The sequence below is a fragment of the Bacillus rossius genome, chromosome 3 (genome assembly GCF_032445375.1).
Source record: "Bacillus rossius redtenbacheri isolate Brsri chromosome 3, Brsri_v3, whole genome shotgun sequence".
Lineage (NCBI taxonomy): Eukaryota > Metazoa > Arthropoda > Insecta > Phasmatodea > Bacillidae > Bacillus > Bacillus rossius.
Genome location: NC_086332.1, coordinates 25200214 through 25217825, shown reverse-complemented (window position 1 = coordinate 25217825; position 17612 = coordinate 25200214). Strand labels below are relative to the sequence as shown.

At 42.2% G+C, this 17612-nt stretch overlaps 1 protein-coding gene across 1 annotated transcript in view; it reads left to right on the top strand.

The window, feature by feature from the left end:
* Nucleotides 1–17612, top strand: part of LOC134530034 (ephexin-1-like) — a 69236-nt gene that overhangs the window by 51156 nt on the left and 468 nt on the right. Inside the window, exons 8-15 of the mRNA XM_063364562.1 lie at nucleotides 775–934; nucleotides 3102–3284; nucleotides 3817–3988; nucleotides 6899–6994; nucleotides 10002–10209; nucleotides 11772–12004; nucleotides 14591–14759; nucleotides 17000–17186. Coding sequence (XP_063220632.1) covers nucleotides 775–934; nucleotides 3102–3284; nucleotides 3817–3988; nucleotides 6899–6994; nucleotides 10002–10209; nucleotides 11772–12004; nucleotides 14591–14759; nucleotides 17000–17186 — 1408 coding nt within the window. The remainder of the gene's footprint in view (nucleotides 1–774; nucleotides 935–3101; nucleotides 3285–3816; nucleotides 3989–6898; nucleotides 6995–10001; nucleotides 10210–11771; nucleotides 12005–14590; nucleotides 14760–16999; nucleotides 17187–17612) is intronic.

Here is a 17612-nt window from a genome sequence, read left to right as displayed (position 1 = left end):
TGAGCATGTAGATATAAAATGTATTTTGACAAACGGAAGACATTAAACATGTAATGGTTATTGGCATTAGTATGCCGGATATACACACTACTACATAATAAAAATTGCTTAATTTCTTACATAGTATTTGGCGATTTTGTTTCCCGTCTTAACTGACTGAGGTTTGTACGTATACAGAGACCTACTACCCACCACCCCCAAAAGAGTGAATGCAATAAGCAGGCACGTAGACAGGGGGGGGGGGGGAGAGGTTCGTGGGATCCGGACCCCTCTCTTCAAGGATTAAAAAAAAAGAAGCAAAGACAGAAAAAGACAATTAGCGCATAAGGTTACAGAGAGATTATTTTAGAAGGGTTTTTATATTTCTCAGTGGGCAGCATTTTTTCCCCTCTCCATTATAGACCGACATATCTCATATACATAAATTTGAGCTGTGTTCTGTTTTTACGACTTGTTTTAAACGAAATTTTCAAAGTTTTGATGGTTGAACAAAGTATTGAAAAAAATTTAAATAAAAACCAAAACAATAAAGGTTCAGTTTTCTTTTCTAAAACCAAATAATCACATGTGTATACGTTCAAGTTCTGAAAGTCTCCTGCTGCCTGAGATGTTATATCGATTTCCTTTAAAAACAATTTTAAAGAAAACTTTACTCATAAATGTGATATATTGGTTATACTGGACCCCCTAGGGTCCTGCAATGAGGAAGTGTTGCTAACATGAGAGTGACGTCTCTGTGTTTGTGTCATCTATGGTGCCACCCCTGGTTTGCAGCTGGCCCGGGAGTACATCAGCCGCGAGTTCGAGAGCTGCTCACCCAGGAGTGCCAACCCGCCGGCCTCGGCGAGGGACTGCGGCGCAGGTGGCGCGGCGCGCGGCCAGTTCCGGACTCTCTGGTGCCAGCTGCCGGAGGTGCAGGCCAGCCGCGCGCTAGGTGCGTCCGCGTCTGCACGACCAGGGACGTAGCCAGGGGGAAGGGGTCAAGGGGTTCAAACCCCCACCCCCCAACTTAGCTACAAATCTTTAATTAATTTCTTATTCATCACTCAAACAAATTTCATATTAAAATTAATAAAAATTTTACCAATACAATATTTAAATTCAAGAACCGAAAACTGCTAAAATAGCACTATTTTACACCTTAAAATCCAAATTTTCCCGGGGGAGGACCCCCCGGTTTAATACGGGGGGGGGGGGGCATGCTTCTTAACACCCCCCCATACACAAATCCTGGCTACGCCACTGTACACGACCACCACCAGGCCGTCTACAGCCTAAACCTGCATCTTGCCGCCGCATATTGGAGTGCATGGGCGTAGCCGGGACTGCAAGAAGCTATAAGAGTACATTTTTGATAGGCCTGTTCCTGGGGTTCAGGGTGGGGAAGACTGTACTATGGAAGACCCCCCCTCTCCGTAGATAACCTGATATTTTAAAATGCTTTTCTAGGCTATCTGAGGACCCTTAAGTGCTTTTTCAAAACCTGAAATTATTAAATAAAAATTGTCACCTTTGATAGGTAGATACAAAAAAAATGCTTATAATTATGTCCTAATATTTTTTTTTGAAATAGAAGGCTACTCTCTAATTTTGCATATTCGATGGCCATTAATTAAGCCTTACATTGTCATTGAGGTGCTTTAGAGTGAGGTCATGACCACCTACCTGCTCCGCCCTGACCATGACCTTGGACGTAAACCAAATGAGTGAACTGATAATGTGAGACTAAGACTTTCCGATGAGCACAAATTGGCAACAATTTGTTTGACTATAGAAAAAAAAATTAAAAACAAAATATAGAGTTTGAACAATCCAGAGCGAAGTTTTGTTGAAGTGAAGCAGAATGCAATCAATCATCATTCTTAGTTCTTATTTTTTTTTGGCATGGACGCCAAATCTTAGCAGTTGAACCGAAGTGTGATCTAGCTAATTTGAACATTTTAAAATCACTCCTGATAGTCATTACTGCCAAAAACTGTGCAACGTTCACCTGTAACATAGTCTTCATTGCACTTGTTCCAACTCGCAAATTATAAGACAATATGATAATACAGTACTATTACTTTCTGAACATGCCACGTATTTTCATGTTTTAACGCCTTCCTGACTGAAATAACTACTTGGCAATAATTTTCATGTTTACTGGTTAGACGGAACCCATTATACCTGTTAATATGTGCGATGTTCTGGAAATCGTAAGGTAAGACACAACATTTGTTCTTTCCGTTGATTATTATTTTACTAATTCGTTAAGGAATGTAATAAGTAAATGTAAGATTCAACTCAAAGACGCAGTAACGCAGATCGTAAAAAGCGCTTATTATCGTTAGACCAGCACGCCGATGTGAGGAGAGGCATAATGCTTAGGAGCGTGTATTCTTCTCGAAAGGTTTTTTTGAGATCCGCTGCGTGTTAAAACACCGTAGCATCATCTGAGTTTCGTGATTGGTTGAATCTCTTTCAGGTACATGTCAGCTGTCGGCACACGGATCACAGTAATTTTGTGCGGAAACAATCGCGTCCTGAATGGCCCGGCCAAACACGGCTATTGTTTCTCTTGCATACGGTCTCCAATCACTAGGTAGTAACTGCTTTCGTGGACAAAACACTGTTGAGGTCTATTTTTGCGAGAAAAAAAACCTGCCCCTGTCAATGCTGGTTAGCTAGGTACTCTTTGGCTTCTGAGTCTAGGCCAGTCCCATACGTTTCAAAATAATTCCTTGTTGCAGGCATTCTCAGGAAATATCTGCAACAAGGCAAGTCGAAACCTCGGGGAGCCAGAAAGTAGTTGGTGACTGTTGCCACGAACCAGGGGCGCAACAACAGGGGGGGGGAAGGGTATTTTGCCCCCCCTCTGAAACCTTGAAGTGGGGGCAAACGGGGGCAAAGAAAGTGCTGTGTAATCAATTTTTAGATAATAAAACTGCTTAAATAGCACCATTTCCACCTTGAAATACAGATTTTCCCGCGGGAGGACCCCCGGACCCCCCGCTTCAATAGGGGGGATCGATGATTCTTTGTAAAAAGGTATATTGCCCCCCCCCCCCCTTTGGAAATTTAGTTGTTGCGCCCCTGCCACGAACTAACGGCGCTTCCCGCAGACACGCTGAGCGCGGAGGTGCGCAAGCTGATGGAGGCCAAGTTCGAGATCATCACCTCGGAGGCGTCCTACATCAGCTCGCTCAACATCCTGAAGAACCACTTCATGGTGCACCTGGAGCAGTGCGACGAGGCCGACTTCTGCAAGGAGGACCGCCGCCTCGTGTTCGGCGACGTCGTGCCAGGTGCGCTCACTTCACTCGCTCCTGTGCTGGGTCAGTTGCGTTCCATCGCCGAGTTCTCACATCTTAAGTGAACGGAACTCGGTGATTTTAGAAATAAGTACTTTACAAACCTAGAGAATTTATGAATTCTCGCAGAATGGAGTTTTTTTTTTTTAAATCCAGACACGAGAGTGTGGCAAATTTTGTAATGTTCGGGATCGAACGGAAGTCAATGAATCTTAGACTTCCCCATAGAATTCTGTGACTTACCAGGCGGGAACCATACACTAAATGTAGCCTATTATATATACCCATTGGCCGATAGTTGTCTTCTGAGCATGAATCTATCATTGGCTTCCAATTTGCCACCAAAACTGCCAATACTACGATACTTCAACAATAAATTGGTTAAAATAATTTCCTGTACGATAGTGGGGGATCATCGTGACTTTTGTCGGGAGGGATCGTGGGACACCATGCAAATGGATGGACAGGGATTGAAACCTGAGTCCTCTGGAATGGAAGGTTGCTCCAGAGCATGTGGTTGTTGCAGTGCGCAAGGTGGCCGAGAAGATGCTGTCGCAGCTGGAGGCGTGCAGGAAGAAGGACATCTTCATGCGGGGCATGATGCAGGCCATGCATGACGTCGCCCGCGACGACCTCAAGATATACGTGGACTACTGCGCCTACCAGAACTGCCGCACCAGGACCCTGGAGAGACTCACGTGAGTGCGTCTTGCTGCCTGCGCCCAGATGTGCCTTCGAGTCTCCTCGCAGTCACTTTATGACGTTGATGATGACGTTAACGGTGTGTGGCACTTTAAAAGACGAGAATGATGATGACATTGATAATTAAGAAGGTGATGACGTTGATGATGTTGATGATGGTGTTGAAGACATTGATGATAATTTTGAGGATGACGTTCTAAAGATAATAATTCATGATGTCCCTATAAGTACCTTGACTACAACGATGGCAACGGCGATAAATGTAAAAAACGATCGTTATTTAGAATAGTGCGTAAATAGGATGTCAAAAGATATATAGAAACAATTAAAACATTTAAAAGTAATTATGGAATATTTCAGACTATTCAAAAAAAATTATGCGCTCTTCGACAATTTTTTTTTAACGACAGGGCTCCAGAGGCGATAAGCGGAGACTTACGAATTTTAATCATCTTGAAAATATTAGAACAGTGGTAGAATAAGAGAGTCTCTTTCTTTACGAATTTAGAGGTAAAGCGTGGTATTCTAGTTTATTAAAAGTAGAGGCTGGCCAATATATTTGGTGAATTAATAGAAGAATAAAACAAGCTTACAGTAACTCCACTGAACATTTTTGTTTTGGGCTAAATTAATCTGTTCAAATAATATTACAGTTATAGGTGCTTATCAAGAGTGAATCCAACAATACATTTATTTTGACTTGATGTAAGTTTTTGGACATACGCCATTGCTAAGAACTTTTTCTGTTGAAGAAAAACTAATAAATAAAATAAATAAATAAAAATAAAAATAAAAATACTCAAAAAAAGATACAAAAATCACACAAAATTAAGCAAACAATTGCTGTTGTCAACAAGGATATGAACACCACAAAATATTCCGAAACAGGAATATGGTCAGCAAGCAAAGAAAAAAAAAAAAAAAACAAAGAAAAAAGTACTAAGAGAACGAAAAAATCCCCACAAATGATGACAACACAAAAATATTGAAACCCAAAATAATTCAGCTGAATTATTTTGGGTTTCAATATTTTTGTGTTGTCATCATTTGTGGGGATTTTTTCGTTCTCTTAGTACTTTTTTCTTTGTTTTTTTTTTTTTTTTTTTTTTTTCTTTGCTTGCTGACCATATTCCTGTTTCGGAATATTTTGTGGTGTTCATATCCTTGTTGACAACAGCAATTGTTTGCTTAATTTTGTGTGATTTTTGTATCTTTTTTTGAGTATTTTTATTTTTATTTTTATTTATTTATTTTATTTATTAGTTTTTCTTCAACAGAAAAAGTTCTTAGCAATGGCGTATGTCCAAAAACTTACATCAAGTCATGCACTCCCATTGCACAAATCTTTTAAAGATAACACATTTATTTTGGATTTAAGTAAAAGGGTCCAGAGTTCTCCGTGGTACATTCCTGTGAAAATACAAAGCTAGTGCATGTGAATAGCACATGAGAAAGATACTAGAATCATACAATCTTTTGATTTCCAATTTCCTTCGAAAAACTATGGTTCTTTAACAAACTGGTCAAACTCTTGGAACCGAGGAACCAGAAACTAAAAATATATAACAGCATTTTATTTTTTATATTTATTTATTGTTTTATTTACAATGACTGTCGTATTGGGTAGAATTCAAGGCATGGGATGACAATTACGGCAGGAACTTAAATTTACATAATATTGCAAAATATTTTTAAAATTGAACTTAATGAGGATTGTTTTTTGGTAGGAGTGGTTTATGAGCTAAACTATACCTAATTATACATTAAAAATACGCAGCAAACATACGTGTCTCACTGGGAATTGAACTCAGAACCCCTGGCACAAAAGTTTATGCTTCAGTCAACTGCGTCATAAAAAGGTTGTCATTGCCGAAATTAATTCTTAACAGTAATAAAATAAAAATCAAGACGAAGGCTAAAAATACAAAATTTCTAACTTCAAAGAAGAACTTTTGGTTGCTGGAAGTTTTTTTTTTTAACAATCCTGATGTTAAAAGATTCGTCGTTAAGAGTACTTTAGCACAAGTTGTAAAATTGTCAAAAAATTGTAATTTTACAGTTTTAAGAAAAATAAATATTTAGATCAGTTGTCAACAAACGCATGCTTATCAGTATTTCAATTGGTTATTTGTACTCTATTCAAGAAAATCTTGCTGGTTACTCAAATTATTAACAGCTTTGCCCGAGCTAAACTTCCGAGAATGCTATAAATGAGGCACTGAAGCACTAACACTCGGACTTTTATGAACAACGTACGCCGCTCACGTAGAATTCTCGGTAGCGATTGTGCTAGCTGGTCATAGAGCAAAGGCCAATAAGGTGTTTGCAACTGTGCTAGCTCATCTAGAACTTCGCATGCATTTTTCAGTATTTCTTGATTAGGCCTACCAAAATAGTTGAATATTGAGTTATCATTCCATTTGAAATCATAGTTGAACCTTATTGTACTAATCCTTCGAGTAATGATGCAATGGTAACTTTGAGTGTAAAGTCTTTGGCTAGGAATTTAAGGAACAAAATAAATTTCTAACCACATGTGGTGATGTATCATTGCATAAAAAATTGGAATAAATTAAAGGCACACGAGTAGTGTGAAAAGGTAGTTTTTTTTTTGTTATAGAAAGGATAGGTCATTTTAGACTAGTTAGGTTAGGGAATGTTATGTTAGGTCTTTTTCATCCTCAAATAATGTCCGAGGTACAGTTTATGTTCAACACTCTCCATTATGAAAACCAGTGTGATCGTATTTTCCCCACGTTTTGTTGGGAAGCTGTACACCGGGAATTCTTCGTTCATATTTCTCAGTAAGGGTTTTTTTTCCCCCGTGCCCTTTCTATCCAAGCCAAGCAGAGCTAACGAGCTGTTATGTACCGAGCGGTGACGTGTTGGCACGCTCCTGGTGGCAGATCGAGGAGGTTCGAGCCGACGACCACGACGCGCGGCGGGTTAGCCATGGAGGAAGTGAGTTACCGACTGAGTTCTCTATGGAGCCAGGAAAGCAGGTACCTAACTGTCTCGTCGGTGTCGCTTCCGTCTCATCCTGGGACCCGTGTGCTGGCTGTCCGTGTCGGGGTGTAATGTCCGTCTTCCTCGCACTGCGTGGTGGTGATAGCGAGGTTGTGTTTGGGAAACACAACAACATCACTGTTTGCTCGTGGAGTGTTTAGCTGTCGCATAACTATGTCCCAGGGTTGTCGTGTCCAGTCTTTCTAGCTAAGGATACTGCTATGTGTTTTGTGGTCGTTAGTTGTCAGGGGAAAAAATTATACTGTCATTTGTATGTGTATTCGGATGCCTTTAATGTCGTTTGCATGGTATAATTACGTCATGTTTGTGTTCACAACTGAACAGGAAGATTTAAAAACAATACAGCTATATGATTCCCCCTAGCCCCCCCCCCTCCCCCAGAAACACAATTTTGTTTTAGAGTCATATCAGAAATTTAATATTTCTCTGAAAGCTTGGTAACTACAGGACCTATCCTTTAACAAAAGTACTGAATACTACTTCTCACTTCTGCCGTCACTTCTCTACACAACAGTTCAAGAACTCTGAGCATAAAAAAATAACATATTGCTCTTGTTAAAGGGCAGTTCCATTTGTTGTCAAGTTTTCAAATATTCTGCGCTGAGTGAATCGTGTGAAAATTCCTGAAACATTTCGAAACATTTTTCTGCGTGCGTCTCTTAAGTCAAGTAGGGGTGGTCACCCATCCTGTAGGCACATTCTCGGTAATGTTGAGTGCGGTGATCATAATTTTTTTAGACAGTGTCACGTTATTATCTCAGTATTATGTACTTTTTGCTAAAGCCTAAAGAGTAAATTGTCTTTTGAATTGTCCTTAGATGGGACATTCAATTTAGTTTTGCTTGACTAATTTTTACTATTGATTAGATAGGCACGATTTCGCAGTCATTATCTGCGCTTTTGGGTTCTAGCCGCGTTGATTTTGGAATTTATTAGGTGACTGCTACCCTAAAGATGGTGTCTGCAATGTCAACAGAAATTTCGGAGAAAATTACTTTACACCTGATGTGGCTCTGAAAATTACAATTCAATTCTTATTACTGGATTTTATTTCTTTCCTGAATGATTTTAAAAGACTGAAGAATATTAAAAAAAAGGTCCACATGTTAAGTTTTCATGCCATTATTTTTTAAATAAAACTTTTTGTCAGCTGGTAGGGTAGATCGAGGCAATGACATCATCAGAGCGCAGCGAAAAATATTAACAAACCAAAAGGGATAACGCTGAGAGCGAATAAAGTTGAGTCAGGTAAATGAGCAGGCTTTTCGCTGTCATGTTTGTTACATTTATGATACTTCAGAGTTAAGCTTATTTGTAGACTGTATTAGCGATCTATTAACTTTACGAATGGTAGCAGCTACACATTACAGCACGCTTGCATTCTTGTATACCAGCATACTTGCGCACTTGTATAATTACACAATTGCGTACTTGCTCATGCACTTACTTCCGCACTCGGATGCTTGCACTTGTTCCTATACAATCGCATACCTTCAACTCGCACATTGCACACATTTACACGTGTTTCAAATTAATTTATGTGCACACTACACATTCCCCGCTTCATTATCTATGAAGTGCCACTCATAAGGTGCTTGGAAGCTACGCACCATTTTATAAAATGTATTTTGGACAATTGTAACAGATGTTTCACTGTGAAAGCATTGCATTGAGTTGTTTGTACTCAATGTTTTAGCCAGGTATACGGTACATGTTATCTGCTACTTGTAAAAGGCGAGTGAAATATGTAGAATTGAAATTTTCGCCGTTCGTGCTTTTATGGGGTCATTCTGTCTCGCATGCAAAATAGCTTCTATATTCTCACGCTGGAGTCACGACAGCGCGACGCGACGGCGCTATGCAAAGATGGCGATGCGACAGCAAAATATAGCGGTTTTTTTTTTATCCGCGCGACAATCAAATAGCCTATAAACGATGGTATGTATGCTTTACTGGGTTATATACCCATCAAATATACGCCAGTCGTAAATGCTTGCAGAAATTTTTAATATATATGTTTGAGAGCGTAATTAGATTATTTAATATTTAACATTACATTTTCAAAATCACAGTGAGGCAACATTTAAAATAGATTTCACAGATACATTTAGTTAACAAAATATTAAAATTACAAGAAATATTATATGATCACCAATGCACCAGTTTAATCATCTTTCGAAAACAAAATTCTGACACGCATTTCAGTAACAGTGCGCCCGCGACGCGATAGAAATAGAAAATGTTTTAAAATGGAATTTCTGTCTCAACCGCAATTTTTGTCGCGCGGAAATCTTAGCTGTGTTGAAAACGATTGGTTATCAATAGGGGCATGCAAATTTCGCGAAAAGATTCCGAGACTAGCTGAAAGTTAAAACACTGTAGCATCATCTGTGTTTCTTAATTGGGTGAGTTTCTTTCAGGTCAATGTAGATTTTTACCACACCAATCACCGTGCGAGCCAGTGCGGAATCAAACAAGTCCTGATTGGCCCGGTCAAATAAGGCATTGACTTATCTCGCAGACGGCCGCCAATCACAAGGAAGAAACGACTGGTACGGGTATACTTTGTTGTAGTCTAATAGGCTCTCAGATTTATTCGCGAAATATTCATGCCTAGGGACCGGAAAAATTCGCGGGTTCAATGCCCTGTAGGATGAACTCCATAGTTATACGTACACTCGGTAAAATGTCACCCACTCATTGGCTGCTGTCTTGTGAGACGTCCCAACGTAGCAGCCTGTTATTCTATAAAGCTTTGGTTTGGTGTTTCTAATTGGCCCAGAGTCATCCAGGTGAGTTGCGAGCCAATAGCAGAGGCAGCACTGAGGTATAACTATTTGTATTTTAGCCTATCGCGAAATGAATTTGCGAAATTTTCCGGTCTATATTCATGCCCCTAGTTATCAATCAATGTTGGCGTCGCCGCCGTCAGGCTATCGTGTTGGTAAGGGTGAGGCGAGCGAGGACGGATGGGGTCAGCAGGGGCCAGCAGACCAGCACCTTCGCGCAGACGCTGGCGTCGCTGGAGGCGCACCCTCTGTGCCAGGGCCTCACGCTGCAGTCGTTCCTGCTGGTGCCCATGCAGAGGATCACCAAGCTGCAGCTGCTGGCGGGCGCCGTGCTCAGCTGCATGCAGCCCGACGACGAGGAGCGGGGCGCCTGCGAGGCTGCGCTCCGGCAGATCAGCGAGGTACACCGTCGGGACCACGGGCTCTCTGGGCTCCCTGGGCTATCTGCCTGCTGGAGGGGCTAGCCAGTAGGAATGTCCTTGGTTGCTGAATGGGCTAGAGGTTGTAGTAGTACCGGTGCTGGGATGGGTTTCCTCATCCTCTCTACATAGCTCTTCCCCAATGCCTCCGGACTGCGTTGAAATGGAATATCCATTTCCCTATGGCTCTAGAGAGCTCGTGCAGTTGGACACACAGGAGCATACGCCAGTAAATCTGCACGCAGTTGCAGGTCCTTTATGATTGTTCCTGAAATATCTGTCGGGAATTACTCTCAGGATCACGGAAAGAGTGTGTTGATACGAATATATAGCCTCTCCTCACCCAAGGCAACTCACTACCTCCTCATGATAGCAAGGGTGTTTACTAAAGTGAGCTATACCTGGGAGTCCCCCTCCCTCGACATCCTCAGATGTTGCAAAGATGTATCTGGTGATGTGGAAAAGCCCTCTCTGCAGGCAACGGCAGATAGTTTTTTAGGAACTTTACCTAAGTGGTCACCACTGCCGGTCCTCAGGGCATTGGGTGCCAAAGACCTTAGCTCACTGTGAACAACCTTTGGTGCAATGGGAAAGGCTAGTCTGGGTGTGGCTTCTGCTGTGAAAAAGGAATCAACCGGACATGAAGGAATGATGTAACTCTGGGGCATAGGAGCCGTTGAAGTATCCGAGGGGTTAACCCCATGGGACCAGTTCCCGAGGCATCTCATGCGTCCTGCACCGTGGCAGTTACCATACTAGCTTATAGGCTAACAGACCGTACAAGCCCGCATGTGCATGAAAAATTTAGGCAGTAATGCGGAACGACCTTCTGTTGATACTCGGACTCCCCGCTGAGATTACCTCTACCGGCCCGGTCGAATATTGAGGTCTCGCACGGGCAGTTGGTGGCTCTGATCGCTTAGAACACATCTGGAGGGATTCTCTACGGCTCTAGGGAGCTCGTGTTGGTAGTTTACAGCCCTCACAGAAGTATATGCCAGTAAATCCACATGCTAAATCATTGCAGCAGTTCTTCTCTTGAAGAACTGTTGGGAATGACTCCAGTAAGCGGCCCGCCTAGTCAGGTGTGTATCTGTGTTAGTGAGGTGGTATGATAAGTGCGAAACCTGCTGATGCTTCTAGCACAGTATCACCTCTAAGGCTCTGAACTTCCTCGCAGTCTTCTCGTAGTGCACACGGCAACTATGGTGACCGCCTCGTCTAAAAGGGGCCTGCACTGAAAGAAAGGTTTTGCTTTCCTCAACAAAATATTTGTTTGTGTATGGCGAAATAAATATATATTTTGTTAATTCAAACAAATATTTTGTAGTAGGAAAGACTCTGCTGACCCAACAAAATCATTTTGTCGACTCAAATGTATATTTGGTTAGGTGTACCAAATCATTTTTGTTACTTACCAATTTTGTTCCACCAAGTAAATATTTGTTTCGCCATATATAAACAAATATTTGTTTGATTCAAGCAAACCTTTGTCTCTGTGTGGGGCACGCGAGGGCAGTGCAGGCACGTGCACGTGCGTGCAGGTGGTGCACGAGTGCAACGAGGGCGTGCGCGCCGTGGAGCGCATGGAGGAGCTGCTGGCGCTCAGCAAGCAGCTCAAGTTCGACCGAGGCATGAGGATGCTGCCGCTGTACTGCAGCAACCGCTGGCTCGTGAAGCGCGGCAAGGTGACCGAGCTCAACCCCGAGTGGTTCTCCGCCAGGTCCATCTACCTCTTCATCTTCAACGACGTCCTTTTCCTCGCCAAGAAGCGCAGGTGGGCGCGCCCGAGAGTGAAGCATGCTTGTCGTCGCGCACTCCCCGTCAGTTCTTTGAGCGATTCCTGCTTTGGGGATGATAGTTTTGAAAATCTTATGAATATACGTAATTGCTGGTCTACACTGTATGCCGCTAAGAAACCACAAGAATTTACAAGAAAGATAAATACAAAAAAAAAAAAGCCTAACTCAGGCGATGTCAAATGTTATATTCATAAACAGCACAGAGAATTATGTGGAAGAAATAAGCAGTAGTAGAATACTGTGGGCTAATAATCTGTAACAAGAACATAACTGTCTCATACATTTACACTACTTTAGAGTATTTTAAATGTTGCTGACCTAACGCAATGGCTTGTTTTTCTTTGTGTTTGTGTTTTTTTTTCTTGTAATGTCTTGTGGTTTTAGTGTAGCTTTGTTGTATGTCCACACAAAAATTGTTTAAAACAACCAATAAGATCTGTTAAAATAGGGACTGTTAGCTTATGGTTTTTTGGCACCCAGCAATTGTCCCTGTAACACACGAAACTGTTACAAACAGAGCGTGGCCATTCATTCATTACCACATGGACACTGCTTGAAGCCGCTTTCTGTCCAGATGATGGTCTGCGCCATGGTTGCGGGCTACAGAATTATTCCATAAAATTATGGAATTCCATATTATTATATTCCATAAAATATTTGATGGAATATATTCTAACAAGTATTTTGGTGAAGCCTCATCATTTTTTCCTTTTAATTTAGCACTCATTGATGATCGTCAGTGAAGTTTATAGTACAATCTCAGATAAACATTCTTTGACAGTAAGCATTATTATATATTATTATGTATATACTTTTTATGAGGACGAGTATTTTGCTAATAGTACCAGTTTCATGTAGATGTCAATAATTTAGCGTACTTACTAAGTAGTAGAATTTATTCTGACACTATTTTTCAAAGTGTTTGACCGTGTTATTACATTCAAGATTTGCTTTTAGTTTCCATCTAACATCGGTGAGTGAAGCTGGCACCGTGACAGAGTGCAGTCTCGACAGAGTTCACGATGAAGGAAATAGTTGCTACCCAATTAAATTTTCTGTCTATTCGCCAGATAATCATCACCTCCATCATGTCTTACCTTCATTACAAGGTCGAAAGTTCTTTTGCAACAAGCAAGCTGATGGTTAATTGCCACATAATTTTCCAACCGTGGGATATCTCAAAAAATACTATGTTCTGCCCATCTCAACATGTTAAGCCACTATCACCATTCTTGAAAATGTTAGGTAATGCATCATTACAACAAGAATTGCTAATAAGTAGTCTTCGCGTATAACGCATGTAATTAGTTTCGTGATCCATTCTTCTTCCTCTGTAGTTCTTCAAAAAAAAAAAAAAAGAGAAAATTACTTTATTTTTTAAGAAGTAATTTTCCTGTATAAGCGTTTATGTTCTGATTTTTAACTTAATTTGAAATACGACCTTTTGTAAGGAGGAAAAAGAAAAGAAGCAATCTTATGAAAAGGAAATCTTTAAAAACAATAAACTTTGTTCTTCTCTACCATGCGGGAATATTCTTTTGTGCGCATTTCGGCAAACGTCCCGCGCACCACCATGCTTTACTGCTGGTAGCCATTGGCGTAGCTGTGTTTATAAAGTTGGGGGAGACAAATAATGATTTTGATGTCATGTAAACCCATTCCCCTCTTACTAAGGCGGGGGTCCGGGGGTCCTCCACCGGAAAATTTTGATTTTAAAAGTGCAAAATAGCGCTTTTTAAGCAGTTTTTGTATCTAACCATTGGATACATCGATGTTAAAATTATTATTGTTTCCTTAAGGGGCCCGCCTACCTGGGCACACATACGGTGTGCAGAGCTTCAGGAAAAACAACGCGATTTCAAAACTACTCAAGATATCCGAGTGGGGTATGTTTACGAAAAGCATTTAAGAGTTAGCTGAGGCCCGAAAAGTACTTTTAATTTTGGATCATGTTTTTAAACTGTATTTTTAGCAGCGTTAAAATGCCTAAAACGCGTGTTTTCAGAGTAATTTTTAGGCATAAAACAATCAGTACAGATTCTTGAAAGCACTTAAGGGGCTTGCATAAAACCTTTATCTTCATTTCTCCGCCATATAATGTTACGGTCACCGCTCAAATTTCACAGTTATCCTGTGACGACGAGACGAATGCGCGCCAGTTCAGAGACTTGCGCTTAGAGGCTATACCGCGCTGGAAGCACCAGCGAGCGTCGCGCTTATCACCCCGCCTCACTAACACACATACACCCCTGACGAGGCGGGCCCCTTAAGATAAATTTGGAGAGTTAAGAAATTACAAATAAAGTTGCACGGAATAATATTATAAAATAAAAATATCACGGTCTAGAAAGTTGGGGGGGGGGGGGGGGACATTCCCCTCCACCCAAAAAGTTCAGGGGGACACGTCCCCCCTGTCCCCCCCCCCCCCTCCGGGTTCCTACGCCCATGCTGGTAGCTGGATGGAAGGATGAGAGTGGGGAGTTTTCCCTTGTGCGCACCCCGCTGCAGCGAGCGTCATGCCTCGCTGCTGACAGCCGGGGGGATGGTGGTGTCTGCTGCAGACTGTTCCCGCAGCACGTGGAGAGGTTCCTGGTGGTGGACCACTGCAGCAGGGAGGACGTGCGGCTCATGAACACCGAGGGAACTCTGCACCTCCCTGACAGACTCAGCTCCGGCTTCTGCATGCTGCTCACTCTGCTCAGCAACCACCGCCAGAAGAAAGTCTCCAAGGTTGGTAGCCCTTTCTTTGAACATCGTGTGCATTGGTAACGAGGTGGTATTATCAATTACTTGGCATTTACAAATTCGGGTTTTTGCGCCTAATTAAACTAGAATTAGTAACATAACATACAGGGTGGGCACAAAGTCCCGTTACCCCCCCCCCCCCTTTTTCCCTGAAAGCCGGACATATATATGTGATGACCCGATCACCTGCATTACCAGCTCCACATGTCTGGCCACCCCGTAGCCCCGACCTCACAACATGTGACAATTCACTCTGGGGGTTCATCAAAGACATTGTTGCTGAGCAGCGGTATGAAAATGTTGATGACTTGAAGGAGGCCGTGAGGCATGCATTTCAAAGGGTTACTCCAGCGATGCTGCGCAAATTGTCGCACAGAACGTGACGCCGAATTATTTTGTGTTCGGAGAATGACGGGATGCAAACAGATGTTGTGGACAGTTAAAGACAAAACTGGTGTATATGTATTGGTGGTACTGTGTATTGGTCCAACATATTCACCATTTAACATGTTAGTAGGGGGGTGATGGGACATTGTGCCCACCCGGTACAATATGATTGGAGTGTGTGTTAATGCTCATAATGATTCTGTAATTGACCTTTTGTGCCTGCATGACGGGAACAGATGTAAGTTTCCGAAACGTCGCAACTGTTGTGTCCTAGGAAGCCTACTTTGTGACTTCGTATGTGACTTCGTCGTTGCGTTGTCCGGGATACCTGTTTAGTTTGATCGCTGGGTTCGTGCGTTTATCCCTGTGTTGTCCAAGGTTGTCGTTCGTCTGTTCTTTTATGTTTATGTTACAACTGCCTACCATGTATTTTCTGCCGTGTTATATTTTTCTGGCTAATTTCTTCGACGGAACTATTTATGATGTCTATTCATTTAAAATTTTACATCGGCTGATTTGGCTTGTTTTCTGTGCGGTTGTGGTATTCATCATTCTTGTACATTCTTGTGGCGCACGTCCATACAAAAAAATGTGCGCGAGTCTCTCAGTACTCGCAATTGATGTGTAAACAACTAACCTCAGTAAAGAGCAAGTTTATGTATTCTCATGTTGCAAATAAACTTATGATACGAAACTTGGACACGAAATTTAACTTAGAACACGAAAATTGTGTTTTCAACTACATTTCTTGACGCGAATCACACGTAGTTTTTCACACCCGCCGCTATAATTAACTGCCGGAGCAGCTACGTCGATTATCGAATGATTCGATTTGCAGAGCGAAAGGTTAAAATATATAATGAAACGGCTCCGATTAAAGCGAAGAATACATGACAAAAAAAAATACTAAACCAATGCTTTGGACCTGATTTCCTTCAAGGAATTTTGTTAAAATCTGCCCATATTGTTAATATTCATGAAACAATTAATTCTGTAAAGTTTCTTTTTGTTTTTGTGGACCATGGTTCGCACCATCCGCCATAGATGATAGCATTGTGGTTTCACATTTCCGTTCCATTCACGAAACTACTCCTATCAAACGCAGTATATCAAAAATGTTTTTGACGTGACAACGTCTAATAAATCGATGAACGCCGGCTGAACGCACGATAAAGTGTCCCCTTACGCACATTGTTCCGTTACGCTGTGTCCCGTTACGCTCATTGTACGCTTGCGCCGCATCCATCTTTCTTCCACTCGACTGTTTATAACGTGAAGTGAAAAGTTAATGTGGTTTTCATTGCTTATTACAACAATTTTGGCAATAAAGGTTAATTATTCTTGCATTTTAAAAATATGAATACTAGTATAATTTCAAGTATTTATTCTTTTATTATTAAAATAAAAATGATTAAATTTTATTCATTAAAGTATGGAATCATTTCATCAATGTTTTGTTATGACGTTGTCACGTTAAACTATCGTCCGTAAACCGACTTTACAGACAACCAATTTTTTTTAATAAAACTTTCCCTTTGCAAGAATCGTTCGAGAAACGTTTTAAAGGGTTTGTCTATACTACAACTGCATGTGGAGCTCCGAGCGCGCCTCAGGTGGTTGCCAGCTGTGGCGTAGCTAAGGCGACTGGCGCCCCTGGCCAGAACTGAAAATGGCGCCCCCTCTTGGATTAAAAGAGAGTGGGGGGAGTGTTCAGTAACCGCGAAACCGTCGACCCCCCCAACTGCTCCGGCGCCCCTGGCGGAGGCCATCCCTGCCACCCGCCTGCTACGCCACTGGCTTGCCGGTCGGTAGCGAAGCGGAGCGTGTGACCTGCGCAGCTGATCTACTTCGCGTGCGAGTCGGAGCGGCGGCGCTGGGCCGACGCGCTGCACCCTCCAGAACCGGCGGAGGCGGCGCGCGACTGGCCGCAGGTCGTCGTCAAGTGGGCCTACGTCGCCGAGCAGCCCGACGAGCTGTCGCTGCAGGTGTCCGACCTCATCCACGTGCTCACCCGGTCCGCCGACGGTGAGTCGCCGTCAACCGCCCCAGCTCTTCACGAATAACTAGGGACCCGGAAAAATTCGCGGGTTCAATGACCTCTAGGATGCAGGGGCGTAGGAACCGGGGGGGACAGGGGGGACGTGTCCCCCTGAACCTTTTGGGTGGAGAGGACTGTGCCCCCCAACTTTCTAGACCGTGATATTTTTATTTTATAATATTATTCTGCCCAAATTATTTGTAATTTCTTCAGTCTCAAATTTTATCTTAAGGAAACAATACTAGGTAATTTTAACATTGATGTATCCAATGGTTGGATACAAAAACTGCTTAAAAAGCGCTATTTGCACTTCTAAAATAAAAATTTTCCGGTGTAGGACCCCCGGAACCCCCGTCTTAGTAAGAGGGGAATGGGTTTACATGACATCAAAATCATTATTTGTCCCCCCCCCC